This window comes from Polyodon spathula, chromosome 12 (genome assembly GCF_017654505.1).
Source record: "Polyodon spathula isolate WHYD16114869_AA chromosome 12, ASM1765450v1, whole genome shotgun sequence".
NCBI classification, from domain to species: domain Eukaryota; kingdom Metazoa; phylum Chordata; class Actinopteri; order Acipenseriformes; family Polyodontidae; genus Polyodon; species Polyodon spathula.
In genome coordinates, this window is record NC_054545.1 from 26,459,616 (window position 1) to 26,472,138 (window position 12,523).

The 12,523-nt window shown below is 34.9% G+C and overlaps 1 protein-coding gene across 8 annotated transcripts in view; it reads left to right on the top strand.

The window, feature by feature from the left end:
• The window catches only part of LOC121324203 (teneurin-2), a 460,344-nt gene that overhangs the window by 118,370 nt on the left and 329,451 nt on the right, over window positions 1-12,523 (top strand). For 7 of the 8 annotated variants that reach the window (XM_041265803.1, XM_041265804.1, XM_041265807.1 and 4 more), the window contains exon 3: window positions 10,046-10,315. The exons of the other annotated variant lie outside the window; for it this stretch is intronic. In XM_041265803.1, coding sequence (XP_041121737.1) covers window positions 10,046-10,315 — 270 coding nt within the window. The remainder of the gene's footprint in view (window positions 1-10,045; window positions 10,316-12,523) is intronic. 8 annotated transcript variants of the gene reach the window in all.

The following is a 12,523-nucleotide window of genomic DNA, read 5'->3' on the forward strand; positions in this document are numbered from 1 at the left end:
CTCTGTTGCTCAAATCAATCAATACATTGATTAAAGTACAGTTGTCCATGCATGTTGTCTATTGTATAATATTTTGTTAAGGTTTACAGTTATGTAAAATGTAAACCCTCTTGTATCCGTTATGAAAAAAAAAAACAATGTAGCACACGTAATGAAAATAAACATAAAGAAATTCAGAACATCAGGTAATGTATTATATTAGCAAAAGACTCAAACACTGTTTATTATAAATGACACGGCTATTTCTGTACCATCAGCAGTACAATTTTCACTATTATCAATGCTTACTTCCATTACCTGTGTTATATATATATATATATAAAAAAATCCATTCATGAAGTTATGTTTCGTTTATATAAATGTGTTAAAACAAACACCTTTTGTCTTGTGAAGTACGGCACTGCAACTCAATAAAGTACATCGGCTCAAATGATACAAATGCATTGTTTATGGTATTTAAAGATTGTTTGTGGCACTTTGAGGTAACTGTGGGGTATTTTGGGGTAAATGTGGGGTATTTTGTGGTACCTTGTGGTAATTTAGTAGGACCCCCAAATGTTTGAAATAATTAAAATATTTATTAAGATATTTAAAACTTAAAAGGGTTTCATACTACAGCTGGTTAGGACTTTGGGCATTATAAATCCGTCTTCGAATTTCCATATGTCATCTGAAAGCTCTCCTAACGGGGTCAATATCTCAAATACTCTGCCTTACACGCAAAACGCTGAACACGGAGATTATGTCTTCTTAGACTTCTGAGCACAATTGTTTCTCCAGCGTTGGGTGTATTTTATAGTATATTAAATTTCTCACAATTCAAGTCATGGTAGGAAATAGCAGAAAATGACTGGCTGAATTATCAGATGGTGTCTGAGTCTAAAAAGAGTATGCCAGTGTATTGCAAAGCATTTAGCAATACTTTGCCAACTGAATCCAAGGGATATGCAATGATTTATTTGTTCTTGTGAAATGCAGTATCGAGGACGAGCCACAGCCCCAGTTCTAACAGTTGGGGGTACGGGTACACGGAAAGATGCATTAGCAAGACAGAGCGGTCTGGTTTCATATATTCATTTAGAGAAAGACGAAAAGTGTTGTAAATCATTTCTAGAATACAAATAAGTCCTTTTTTATGTTCTGGTTCACCAGTGAAAGAATTGCACACAGAAAGCCTTGAATTTACTATTCTTGTATGGCCTTCAAGATCTCTGTGTAGACGCTCCAGAATAATGATTTCAATGTTGAACTCTTGCCTTGTTATTTGTTCAAGGCAAAGGAGAACCCGATTTAAAGTAATTCACAATATCCTCTTCCCTGCTTTTCACATGTTTTGTCAAAAGGGAATGTATGAAAGCACAACTCAGCATACAAGAGATAATCTTCATTTTCAGGGAGAAAAAATATTCTACACCATTACTACCAAAACAAAGGCCTTGACTTTCAAATAATCATTGTTATAATTTTTTTGCCAATTTTAACAGGCATAGTATATTTACCATATATCATTATATAGTGTATGAGATTTCACTATGTAGTGTATGAGATTTTATTATGTACGGTATGAGATTTCAGTATGTACTGTATGAGATTTCACTATGTAGTGTATGAGATTTCATTATGTAGAGTATGAGATTTCAGTGTGTAGTGTGTGAGGTGTCAGTCTGAATTATGTCCCTAACGGTGCCTCATACAATAGGATATCTGTAAACAGCCCATTCTCATTCGGGTTTCCTGCATCATGGAGTCCCTTAAGAATTATGTGAATCCTGATGCCATTGAAATGCAATGCAGCAGTACTAATGTTTGGGCATTAAGCAAAAACGAGTGTGAGACTTCTTACCAAAACTGTTCATGTATTTTACAGCGTTCCATTATTAGCCCTCAAATATAAACTGCTCACACTAGCACATTTTATGTGTATTTAGTTAGACTTTCAGAAGACTTTTTTTTTACATTCATACTTTTAATTACCAGTTTTATTAAAGGCAGGGATGCAATATACCCTTCTTTTTATTTGTCTTTCTTTTGTTTTATTCAGCATTTTCTGCTATACTCCTCTGTATGTAACATTATTACAATTTCCGGATGAAGTAATGAACCAGGTCTGTAATTGCATCATTCATCATGTGCAGAGTGATATCAATAGCTGTCTCAGGGCCCCGGTTGAAATTTGTATTTAAACGAATATGAAATAGCTGAGCTTCTAAAAAAGTCCACAGAAGTGCAAATCTAGGAAGTTCACGTTTGAAAATAAGTCTGTTCAGGACTGTCACCTTCAGTTTGGTTCAGCTTTGTAATTCAGCAGCTGTAAATGGCTGAGGATTTCCATTTATTATGAATATTTACATTTATAATAAGGAAGGAAACCAGTCAGACATTAATAAGTGCAGCCACTAAACATTTTCTTAGTACAGTACCATAGTTCTATATAGAGCTGACACATTTCAATTTGGACATATGACCACATGAAAGTTTACTGTATCCATGCAATAACTGACTTACTGATGGGAAAGGACAGATGGAGATCCATATTAGTGTACGCCAACTATTTCTGAGATGTTAATTTCTTTTCAAATACAGTGAATTCTCATTAATACAAACTCGGATTAGAGACATTTCCTGATCGTACGCATTTTCTACTAGGTCCCAACAAAATGTAGCAGTTGCTTATTGTGAATTATTACTTATAATACAAATTCACTTTAAAAAAAAAAAAAAAAAAAAAAAAAATATATATATATATTATATATATATATATATATATATATATATATATTATATATATATCCTGTTAGTGCTACGATTATAAAACCTCCCCTCCCAGGGAAATGGGGAAAATGTGATTAAAATAAAAAACACTTGTTTGAACCACTGAGTGTAAAGGATATTGGGAAATCTATTAACATGCATCCACATTAGAGCCTCTGTACTGTATTTTAATGCTATTCAGGGACTACAGAACCCATGATGCATTTCGAGCTGCCATAGAACTGACGCAAAAACGTGCACAATTCTTGCGTACGAAAAGAAAGATGTTGCTACAGATTTCAACATTCCCATGAACACTTTGTCAACCATTCAAAAATAAAACATTCAGAAGCCTGTAAACAATAATACAAGCTTATGAACAGCTAACTGTGGCTGCAGGTAGGCAATATTTATGATTTGCTCAATACCCTGAAGACATTTTTGGTTTAAAAAATTCATTTGCAATCTATACTTTTTAAAAGTTCAAGTACAGCTGTAATTTCAATAAAACGTACAGTACTTTTAAATGTGTAATACTTTTCATTGGTCTGTAATTGAAATTTGATTTCAGTGTTACTATAACATCAATAAATATTGAAGTATTTGACTTTTGATTCCTAGATAAGCCTTTTTTTTTTTTTTTGCTCAGTCCTTAAAATTCATACGAACGAGAATCGACTGTATTAGGTGATTGAAACAATGTCCCATTTTCCATTTATAGAATCCATTTATAGAATCGGTTTTAACCTTCTGTAGGCTTAGCAGCAGCATATATCTGCCAAAAAAGAGTCCCCGTTGAACCATGATCTCAGATTGCTGAAATCACACATGTACTATGTTTCTACAATCTCGGTGTTTCTAATAACTGCAGATACACTGTAATAATGTGTAGTTACTATGCAACAGTGCACTTAATAATAGGATGATAACTATAATTATAAGTTGCTAGCATCTTTTGTAATCACACTGTGTGTGCATTTACAACATAATTACTATGTAACCACACATACAATTACATTTGTGGAAAACATTACGAAATAAAAAAATAAATAAATAAGAGGAAAGTGCTACCCAAAATTGATTAGCGTTTAATGCAAACTAATTTTTTCAACTGATTAATTTATTTCACAGTATAGATCAACGCTTACTAGAAGTGTGTGGGTGCAGAGGATCTGTTTCATTTCAAACTGCCTCATGTAACTGTTTACAAAAAAAAAAGCAGAGCCCTTTTCTGACTGATGCACCCTGGCACGTGGTGGAAGTCTTACAAGTATAACATGGTGGAATCAATTGCTTTATTGATCAAGCAGTAATTAGATGAATATTACTAATATTAATTATTTGAAAGTCTAAAAATGTTGAAATAATTATTTGAAAGGTATAATATTTGTATTATTACAAGTTGTACTATTTATACCTATTAAAAATTGATAAACAGAAAAGCACTCTTAAAAAACTGTTCAAGTGTTGCTTCCAAAAGTAGGTGTTTTCCATTACAGAAAAATATTATATTTACTGAAAATAACTATATATATAATATATATATATATATAATATATATATATAATAGATATATATATATATATATATATGGTTCAGACACTGTGTCATTTTTTAAAAGGGTATAAAGACTTGACATTACCCCCGCAGCTGAAACAGCTTGACAGCCCTAAGGCTGCAGAACATAAACTGACTCAGAGGGATTTTATTATAGTCTAACAAAATGAAAATGCTTGTGGGACACATGGAGAATCAAAAAAAAAAAAAAAAGTATTTAAATCACTGGAGACTGCGGCTTTGTTTTGTAAATGAAGTGTTTGTTAGTGGTGCCATTACTTTGTTAACCATGAAACTAAACTTGGCATTAAATGAATAAAATATACAATGTCAGGGATTATGGAATACCTTCCACAGTAGCTGAGCAAATAACCAAGTCCAATGAACAAACCGCTGTTGATAAACTGTTGGGGAGAACAGATAACGACATAGATGTTGAAATAATGGTGGTGTGTGTGTTATTCTGGGGAGAGCACGTTAATGTTATGTTGATGTTAGAGGAGGATTTAGTTTAGGATTTTTCATCATTGCCGCTTGTCTTCGCAAGCTATAAGCTCAAGTCTTCTCAGCAGCACCTGAAAAAGATGATCATAAGTATTAGAGGTTTTGAATTCAGTCGTGGTCTGAGATTATGTATTTTACTTATAGCAAACTCGCAAATCGCATCGTTCCCCATCAAGTGTTCTTTGATAATATAATATATGATATATATATATATTATATATATATATGATATATATATATATATATATATATAATATAGCGCGCTCCTCCTGAGGAAAATGGGGGGGGGGGGGGGGTATAAAACACTACGTCCCATGACATTATCAGTGACTCATTATGTCAATCAAGTCCTGACTTCAGAGAGGAACAAAGAGATCTGTATCTCAAAGCCTTGCTTTTAATTTCATATTTATGAGCTAGTTGCTTTGAAGTCTTTATCTGGTGGTGTGCAGAAACACGAGCAAGCGCAGCCCGTGACTGTGTCCAAGTGTCTAATTTGCTAAATACTCACCCAGTGCCTTCACAGGCTAATCCTTGCGGCACAAACATTTTCAGTATTGTAAAATAATTCCATTGAATTATATAATTTAAACTAACAGTACTGCATGAAGCAACAATGTAGTTTTTTTCAAGAGTGTAAGTTGACTCAAGAAGAAAAAACAGTATATTGTGACATTTTGAGAACTTCCATGTCTGTTTAGTTAACAAATAAAGGTATGTTTTATTTAATTGAGGATACAGATCTCCCACATTACAGAATAGTGTGGTTTACATGCAGTTTAGACACTGCAAATTCTCAATTGCAGTGATGATGTGACGTAGCACACAGGTATCAAATTCTCAGTTGCAGTGAGGATGTGACGTAGCGCACAGGTATCAAATTCTCAGTTGCAGTGAGGATGTGACGTAGCACACAGGTATCAAATTCTCAGTTGCAGTGAGGATGTGACGTAGCGCACAGGTATCAAATTCTCAGTTGCAGTGAGGATGTGACGTAGGGTTATGCCAACCCAAGTTTTGGCCGCACACTTCCTGCTACTACTACTATTATTATTAAAGCCCTTTGCAAAGCATAGAAATACATTTTTTATCATTTGCACTTTTGCATTTTCCTCTTTAGTGATCGGATAGCTGATTGCTTAAGCTTAGACTTTTCAGTCCCTTAGCAATTTAATAATATGCAATTCATGTTACACTAGCTTTAAGTACCATTTATCATGGTTATCGCAAAATGTCTTAAATTAGCATAGCTGGGAATGTGTGTCAGTGGTCTTCTTAATTATTACCATTCTCAGCACTATAGGCGTCTATAGAGTTGATGTAAAATCTCTTAAACCTAATTTGTCTTGTTTCACAAGAACAAAAACACGGGAACCCCCCTCCCCCCCCCCCAAAAAAAAAAACAGTTGCTTCCACGTATTTACCGCTATATTGGATCCAGAATAATACAATATACAACAACATTCTGCTGGCGAAAGCCTTGCGCCATCCCTGTGCAATTGATATTCAGGTATTTTATTATTATTATTATTATTAGTATTATTATTAGTATTATTATTTATTTTAGTATTATTATTATTATTATTTGTAGCTACCCTTCTGTAGGGAAATCTTGATTTATTTTATATGTAGGTGTATAATATGTATCTGAATAGATATGCAGTCTGTTTTTTTGTTGTTGCAAATAATGCATGGATAGTGTAAAGGGCTATGTTATGGAATTATTATTTTTTTTTTTTTTAATCAATGTGGTGATATTTGTGGGTTTTAGTTTTTTTTTTTTTTTTTTTTTGAGGCAGGCTGCACTCATAGCTCTGCTACACAATTGAAAAGCTGCACAATATCAGTAGATGCGCAAGACCAACATGAAACGCTCTTGTGTGTTATTATTAATAGGGTCATTGGCATTTGGAAGGAGAATCTCTCTCCCTAAAAGAAAACCATAGGTAAACCCAAATTGAAAAGTTACTGCCAAAAGGTGAGACTTATTGTACATGCACAAATAAGTCATGCCATTCTGTTCCTTTCATTTTAACTTTCATGGATAAAACACTGCTCTTTTGACTTTTTCATCTTACTCCTAGTGTTTTTGGCTGAACATTAACGTTCCATAAATCATGTGACACACAAGGCAGGCATTTTGCTGACATTAATAATGCTGTTATCCAGGTGATGTTGGCTGTAGCATTAACAACTTTTGCTGGGGTTAGCATAAAAGTTCAGCCTTCTTATTCTGATTATGTATCGGGGGAAGTAGATTTTACAAAATGTGTACAAGGAAAGCTGGGTATAACTATCAGCAATAAATTGTTCTGAGCATACCTGAATAAACGAAACACTTTCATTGAGTTAAACTTTAAAATAAAATCTAAAATTATAATTATAAAAGAATAAGGTAACATGCTTTTGACATTTTACAATTGTATACAAGTCTTTTACATTTAAGGCACTGTTATGTACCGAGTTCACTGCATTGTAAACCCTTAATTCATGACAGGCTTTTTTGTAAGTGTAAAGATAATACATGTACTGATAATACATACATGCAGATAATCTTACCTTGAATACATTCTTCACAATAGAGTGGGATGTGTACAACAATAAGAAGCTAGTTTTCTTCTTCTCATGCCAGCAACACATTTGAACACAAGCAGTTGGAATCTGTTTCACTGGGACCACTGTCACAGAGTTAACCAATAGTATATCATAATGCTATTTGCAATGTTTTTCTGGTTTCCTTGTTTGAAAAATCGCCCAGCATCTTTTGGTACTGTCATGCCTCTCATGAGTCCTGGAATTGACACACATGATTCATTACAACAAAAGATATTTAAAGGGTAAGCATGATGCAAGCTGAAAATAATTATCAAATAATAATGTTTCCTATAATGTGGTCCCTTTACTTCCAAGAACTTTAGCCGCGCACTATGTACTAGTTAAAAAGTACCATAAATACAGCTTTATAGCATTTAACACACCATTAAATGTATACAACTTACATTCTTCTACTTATGAATTTATCCTTCAGTGTTGGAGGTAAGAGGGTGTATTTCGAAATCACAAAGTCATTTGGCATTGATTTCTCCAAATGGCCTCTTCATTAGATGCAGAATTAATTTTAAGCTCATTTGAAGGTGTTTCCAACAGCATTAGTATGCTGTAGCTCGCATTGGTCTCCTTTCTTTGTGCACAGACTCACCTTCCTTTCAATTCCCACCCTTGTCCCTGCTGTTTCTTTTGTTATTTGCTCTTGAGGCAACTTTCACACTTTCTTGTCTCAATTGTAACCACTACAGTTTTTAAAATGCTGCTTTCCCTTAACTGCATTACAGATTTATAAATACACAGCCTAGCATATTAACTTTCACGACCTAATATGTTTCTAAATATGTTTTAACATTTATGTAGGATGCAAGCTGATTGACACCCAGTTAAGGTTAGCATGCGTTGTACAGCAATTATCTATATATGTTTTGCATAAGATGGCTCTCATGGCTCAAACAATTACACTTTTTTTTTTTTTTTTTTTTTTTTTTAATCATATGTTATTTATTTTAACATTACTTACCAGGGCTGATGCTTCATTCAGTTTAAGCAGTGGGAAAATGACTTTTTTGTTTGAGATTTGAGGAGGAGAGGAAGCTTTAAATAGAATTGATAGGATCCAAATGACCTCCCATAGAGGACTTCCTTTTAGAGCTGCATGAACAAGAATAAAAAGCAGAGACCTGCAGCACTCCTTCAAGGTATCTTCATTATTCCAGCTGTAATTGTTCTTGAAAATGATATCACAGTCTGTGTTTGCACAAACAGAAAATGTGTATTAAGTGAATTTGTATTCTAAGAAATAATTTACAATAAGTGACTGCTAAATTGGTCACTGACCATGTAGAGATTTCATAGTATCAGGAAATCAGTCTAATCTGAGTTTGTTTTAACAAGATTTGACTGTATCTATTTTCATGATACTAAAAGATTCTGTGTTATAGTTTCATAATTTTAGTCTCCAATTAGTTTTATTGTTTTCACCCAATTTAGAAATTATTTTTAGGCTCAACCCACTGCTGCCACCCCTGCGCTGACACGGGAGGGGCGAAGACAAACACATGCTGTCCTCTGACAGTGTGTGCTGTTAGCTGTCTGCTTCTTTACACACTGTAGACTCACCATGCAGCCGCCCAGAGCTACAGTGTTGGAGGACAAGCCTGCAGGTGCCTGGCCAGACCACAGGGGTAGCTGGTGCACTGTGAGCTGAGGACACCCTGGCTGACCTAACCATACCTCCCTTGTGGGTGGCAGTCAGCAAGCTGTGTGCCTCACTGTGGGAGCTCCCATCCTCAGTTGGCAAAGGAATAGCCTGGACTCGAACTGGTGATGTCCAGACTATAGTGCGCATCCTGCCCTCTACATGTAGTGCCTTTACTGGATGCGCAACTTGGGAGCCCCCAGGCATCTTTTTTGTTTTTATAAGAGATGTCATCTTGTGCAGTTTGGGTGGATCTGGCTGCTCAATCTGTGAATATTTTCTGTTATAATACACATGACATTACTTATTATAAACCACAAATGTGAACATTGCACCCAGGAACCTTATGAAAGAACATTAAAAAAAATGGTGTTAAAAAAAAGTGCCATGTTCTATGATCAGGATGGCCTTTAACTCAAGAAAAGATAACATTTTGACAAATCCTTAACTGAGATTGGTTGAGTTGTCATATGTGATTTATAATTTAAGAAATAATGCAAAAATAATGGTATACTTTTGCCAAATCTAGAAATACAAAAATAAACTTAAATTCAATGACCAGGAGCTTGTAAAAAGAATTCTAGTTGAAACTTTTTGTCATTGAATTTAAGTTTCTTTTAATATTGCTAAATCTGACACTATTAGTATTGTTTAATAGTTATGGACTCTACTGAATGTAGACTGGACAAATCTCTCAGGAAGACAGCAAAACAAATATGTTAAACAAAGACAAATATTTTTCCATCTGGTGTATACTAATAGGTACATACCATTTGAAGTACTTTTAAACAAGGAAAGAACATAATTTATGAAACTTGACCTAATCAACAGATTTAGATTCCTCTGTTTTAATCACTGTCACATTTTTTATTTTGTGTTCATTTGTTTAATTTATGTTTGTTTCATTTTGCTTTGTAATGATGGGAAATTGTTTCATTGGGATCCTTTTTTTATTTTTCTGTTCGTTGTTCTGGATTTTTTTTTTAGGTAACTTTACACTGGCTGAGCTGGGGATTTGCGAGCCCACCCCCCATCAGAGTGGTTATAGCTCTGACATGGGGCTGCTGCACCACGGCTACTCCCTGGGCGTGGGCTCGGACGCAGACACTGACACGGAGGGCGCCATGTCTCCAGAACATGCCATTAGGTTGTGGGGAAGAGGAATAAAATCCCGGCGCAGCTCCGGTCTTTCGAGTCGTGAGAACTCCGTCCTTACACTAACAGATTCAGAAAATGACAAGTCTGATGATGAATCAGGTAGGGACGTTTCCCATCACCTTGTCTTCCTTTACCCTTGCTTGTCATGACAATGACACAAGTTTAAAAAAAAAAAAAGTAATGCAGTTCTTATTAAAACCCAATTCCCCTATAAAAAGCCACATAGCTACCAAACAGACCGTTCAATTAATACCATATTCATACTGAAATAATCTCCCTACATCCTGTATTATGTTACCAGTAGGTATTATACTTCTCTTTACTTCATATAATGGGAGTTGCAGTTTTGCATGGTATGCCCTCTGCCACAACACTAAAAACCTTAAATAACAACTTGTTTAATACTGTATTTTAAATACTTTTCATTATACATCGCATAACATAATTTTATTTAAAAAAATGCATGGTTTATATTGATATTACAGTTCAAATTGTATTTAAGAGGTGCTGAAAATGGCTTGAATACACATTGCATTATCTAATATTAGCACTAAAGCAGTTCCAGGAGTCCCTTATTTTAATTTCATGGTCTGTTTTCTTTTAAATTTTTTATTTCCACTCAAGTGAAGCATATTTTTCCTAGTACAGCAATATTTTCCCTTATAGTGTTACAGTATATAGACTAGAAGCCAAGTCCAAAGTCCTGTTTTTAAAATAAACACATGCATTTCTTCTTCCCACTTATGCATTGGCTGGTTTCCTTTCTCTTGGGATGTTAAAATATTTGGTGCTTTAAAGCAAACCGCTTTCCTGTGCTACAGGTCAATCTCAGTCCAGTGGTCTAGCTGGTGTCATAACATGTGACCTACAACAGGAAGTAACTGGGTACCAGCAATCAATGGGTAAACTTCAAAGCTATTGCACTGTATTTAAAAATACAGTATGCACATCCAAGAAAAAAAGAATATGCATATATAAATGGAAAAATTTAAGGGGCATCATTGATAAGTTTGCTAATGTATACAAGGTAAGACAATTGATCTCAAGCTTTGGTTAGCTGTATCATTACTTACTATTCAATGCCACTTGGGATTGGCGAGTTTAAACTACATCGTTTTATTTCAAATGGTGAAAGGTACTTTAAAGCAGAGGTTGGCAACCTCAGCGTAACCAAAACGGCTTGTGGGCCGCCACCAACAAAACTGAACAATTACTCAATTGTCAGGGTGTAATACCTGAACAGTACCAGCAAACTTACAGAAACACACTGGGCAAAGTAATTATACTGTATTTATTTTTAAAAAATGGAAATCTTTGAACAAAGGCATTACCGCTATACCGCTGCTATTGTCTTTTCAGTCAACAATCTTAAACCACACAGAATTCACAATGTAAAACCAAGCAGAATTCAAACAGTGTTTGCCTGTGTAACAGCAAAGATAAATAACTATTTAAATGGGTTTCATTTACATTTACTAGCTGCCTGTTAATTCTGTGTTTCTCAAAGAAAAATAAACTCCAAGGAAATAGTGCGCAAATAGTATTTTGAAGGTATGTGGATTCCTACCAAAAGCAGCCATAATACACAAATGCAGGTTTAATCTATTCCCATTTAACATTACATGTGGTTATTAAATTGTACATTTTTAAAAAATGTAATTAAATGATACAAATTCGAAAACAAATTTTTTTAGCATCGTATTTAGCCTATTAATACATAACTTCATAAGTCGAAACCAGTTCATTGTTCTTGACAAACGTATTTGTGAATCCTGCCTGTCATCTCCACTTGTTTCCTGCAGGTGGCCATTTTGTTTGCTCACTCTGATCACTGATGAAAAATGCTCAGTAGCGCTCTGAGTGGCTCCGCAGGAGCAGAACTGAGCCAGTCGTTAAGTTGATTCTTTTAGTGAGCCGCTCTGAGCTGCATAAGCATTGATTACGTACTTCCACGTGACGCTGGCTGCGTGCCTTGGAACTGTTGCCTAATAACCACTGACAGACTGCGTGCGGTTTGAGAAAATCACTCCTGCAACAACAACACAGAAGCTGGCTGCGCAAGTGCCAAGGCGGCGCATCTAATTAATGTTTTTTTTAAATGTAATATATTGATAAAGAAACTCAGAGGGGCCGCCACCAAACGTCAAATGGGCCGCCATTAGCCCGCGGGCCACCACTTGCCAACCCCTGCTTTAAAGTACAAAATACTATACAGCTATGGCTGCAAGTTTAGCCTATATAATTAACTAATTGCGCTTCATAAATTTTACATTGGCATATTGAGTTGCATACCACGTTGTAGTTTTC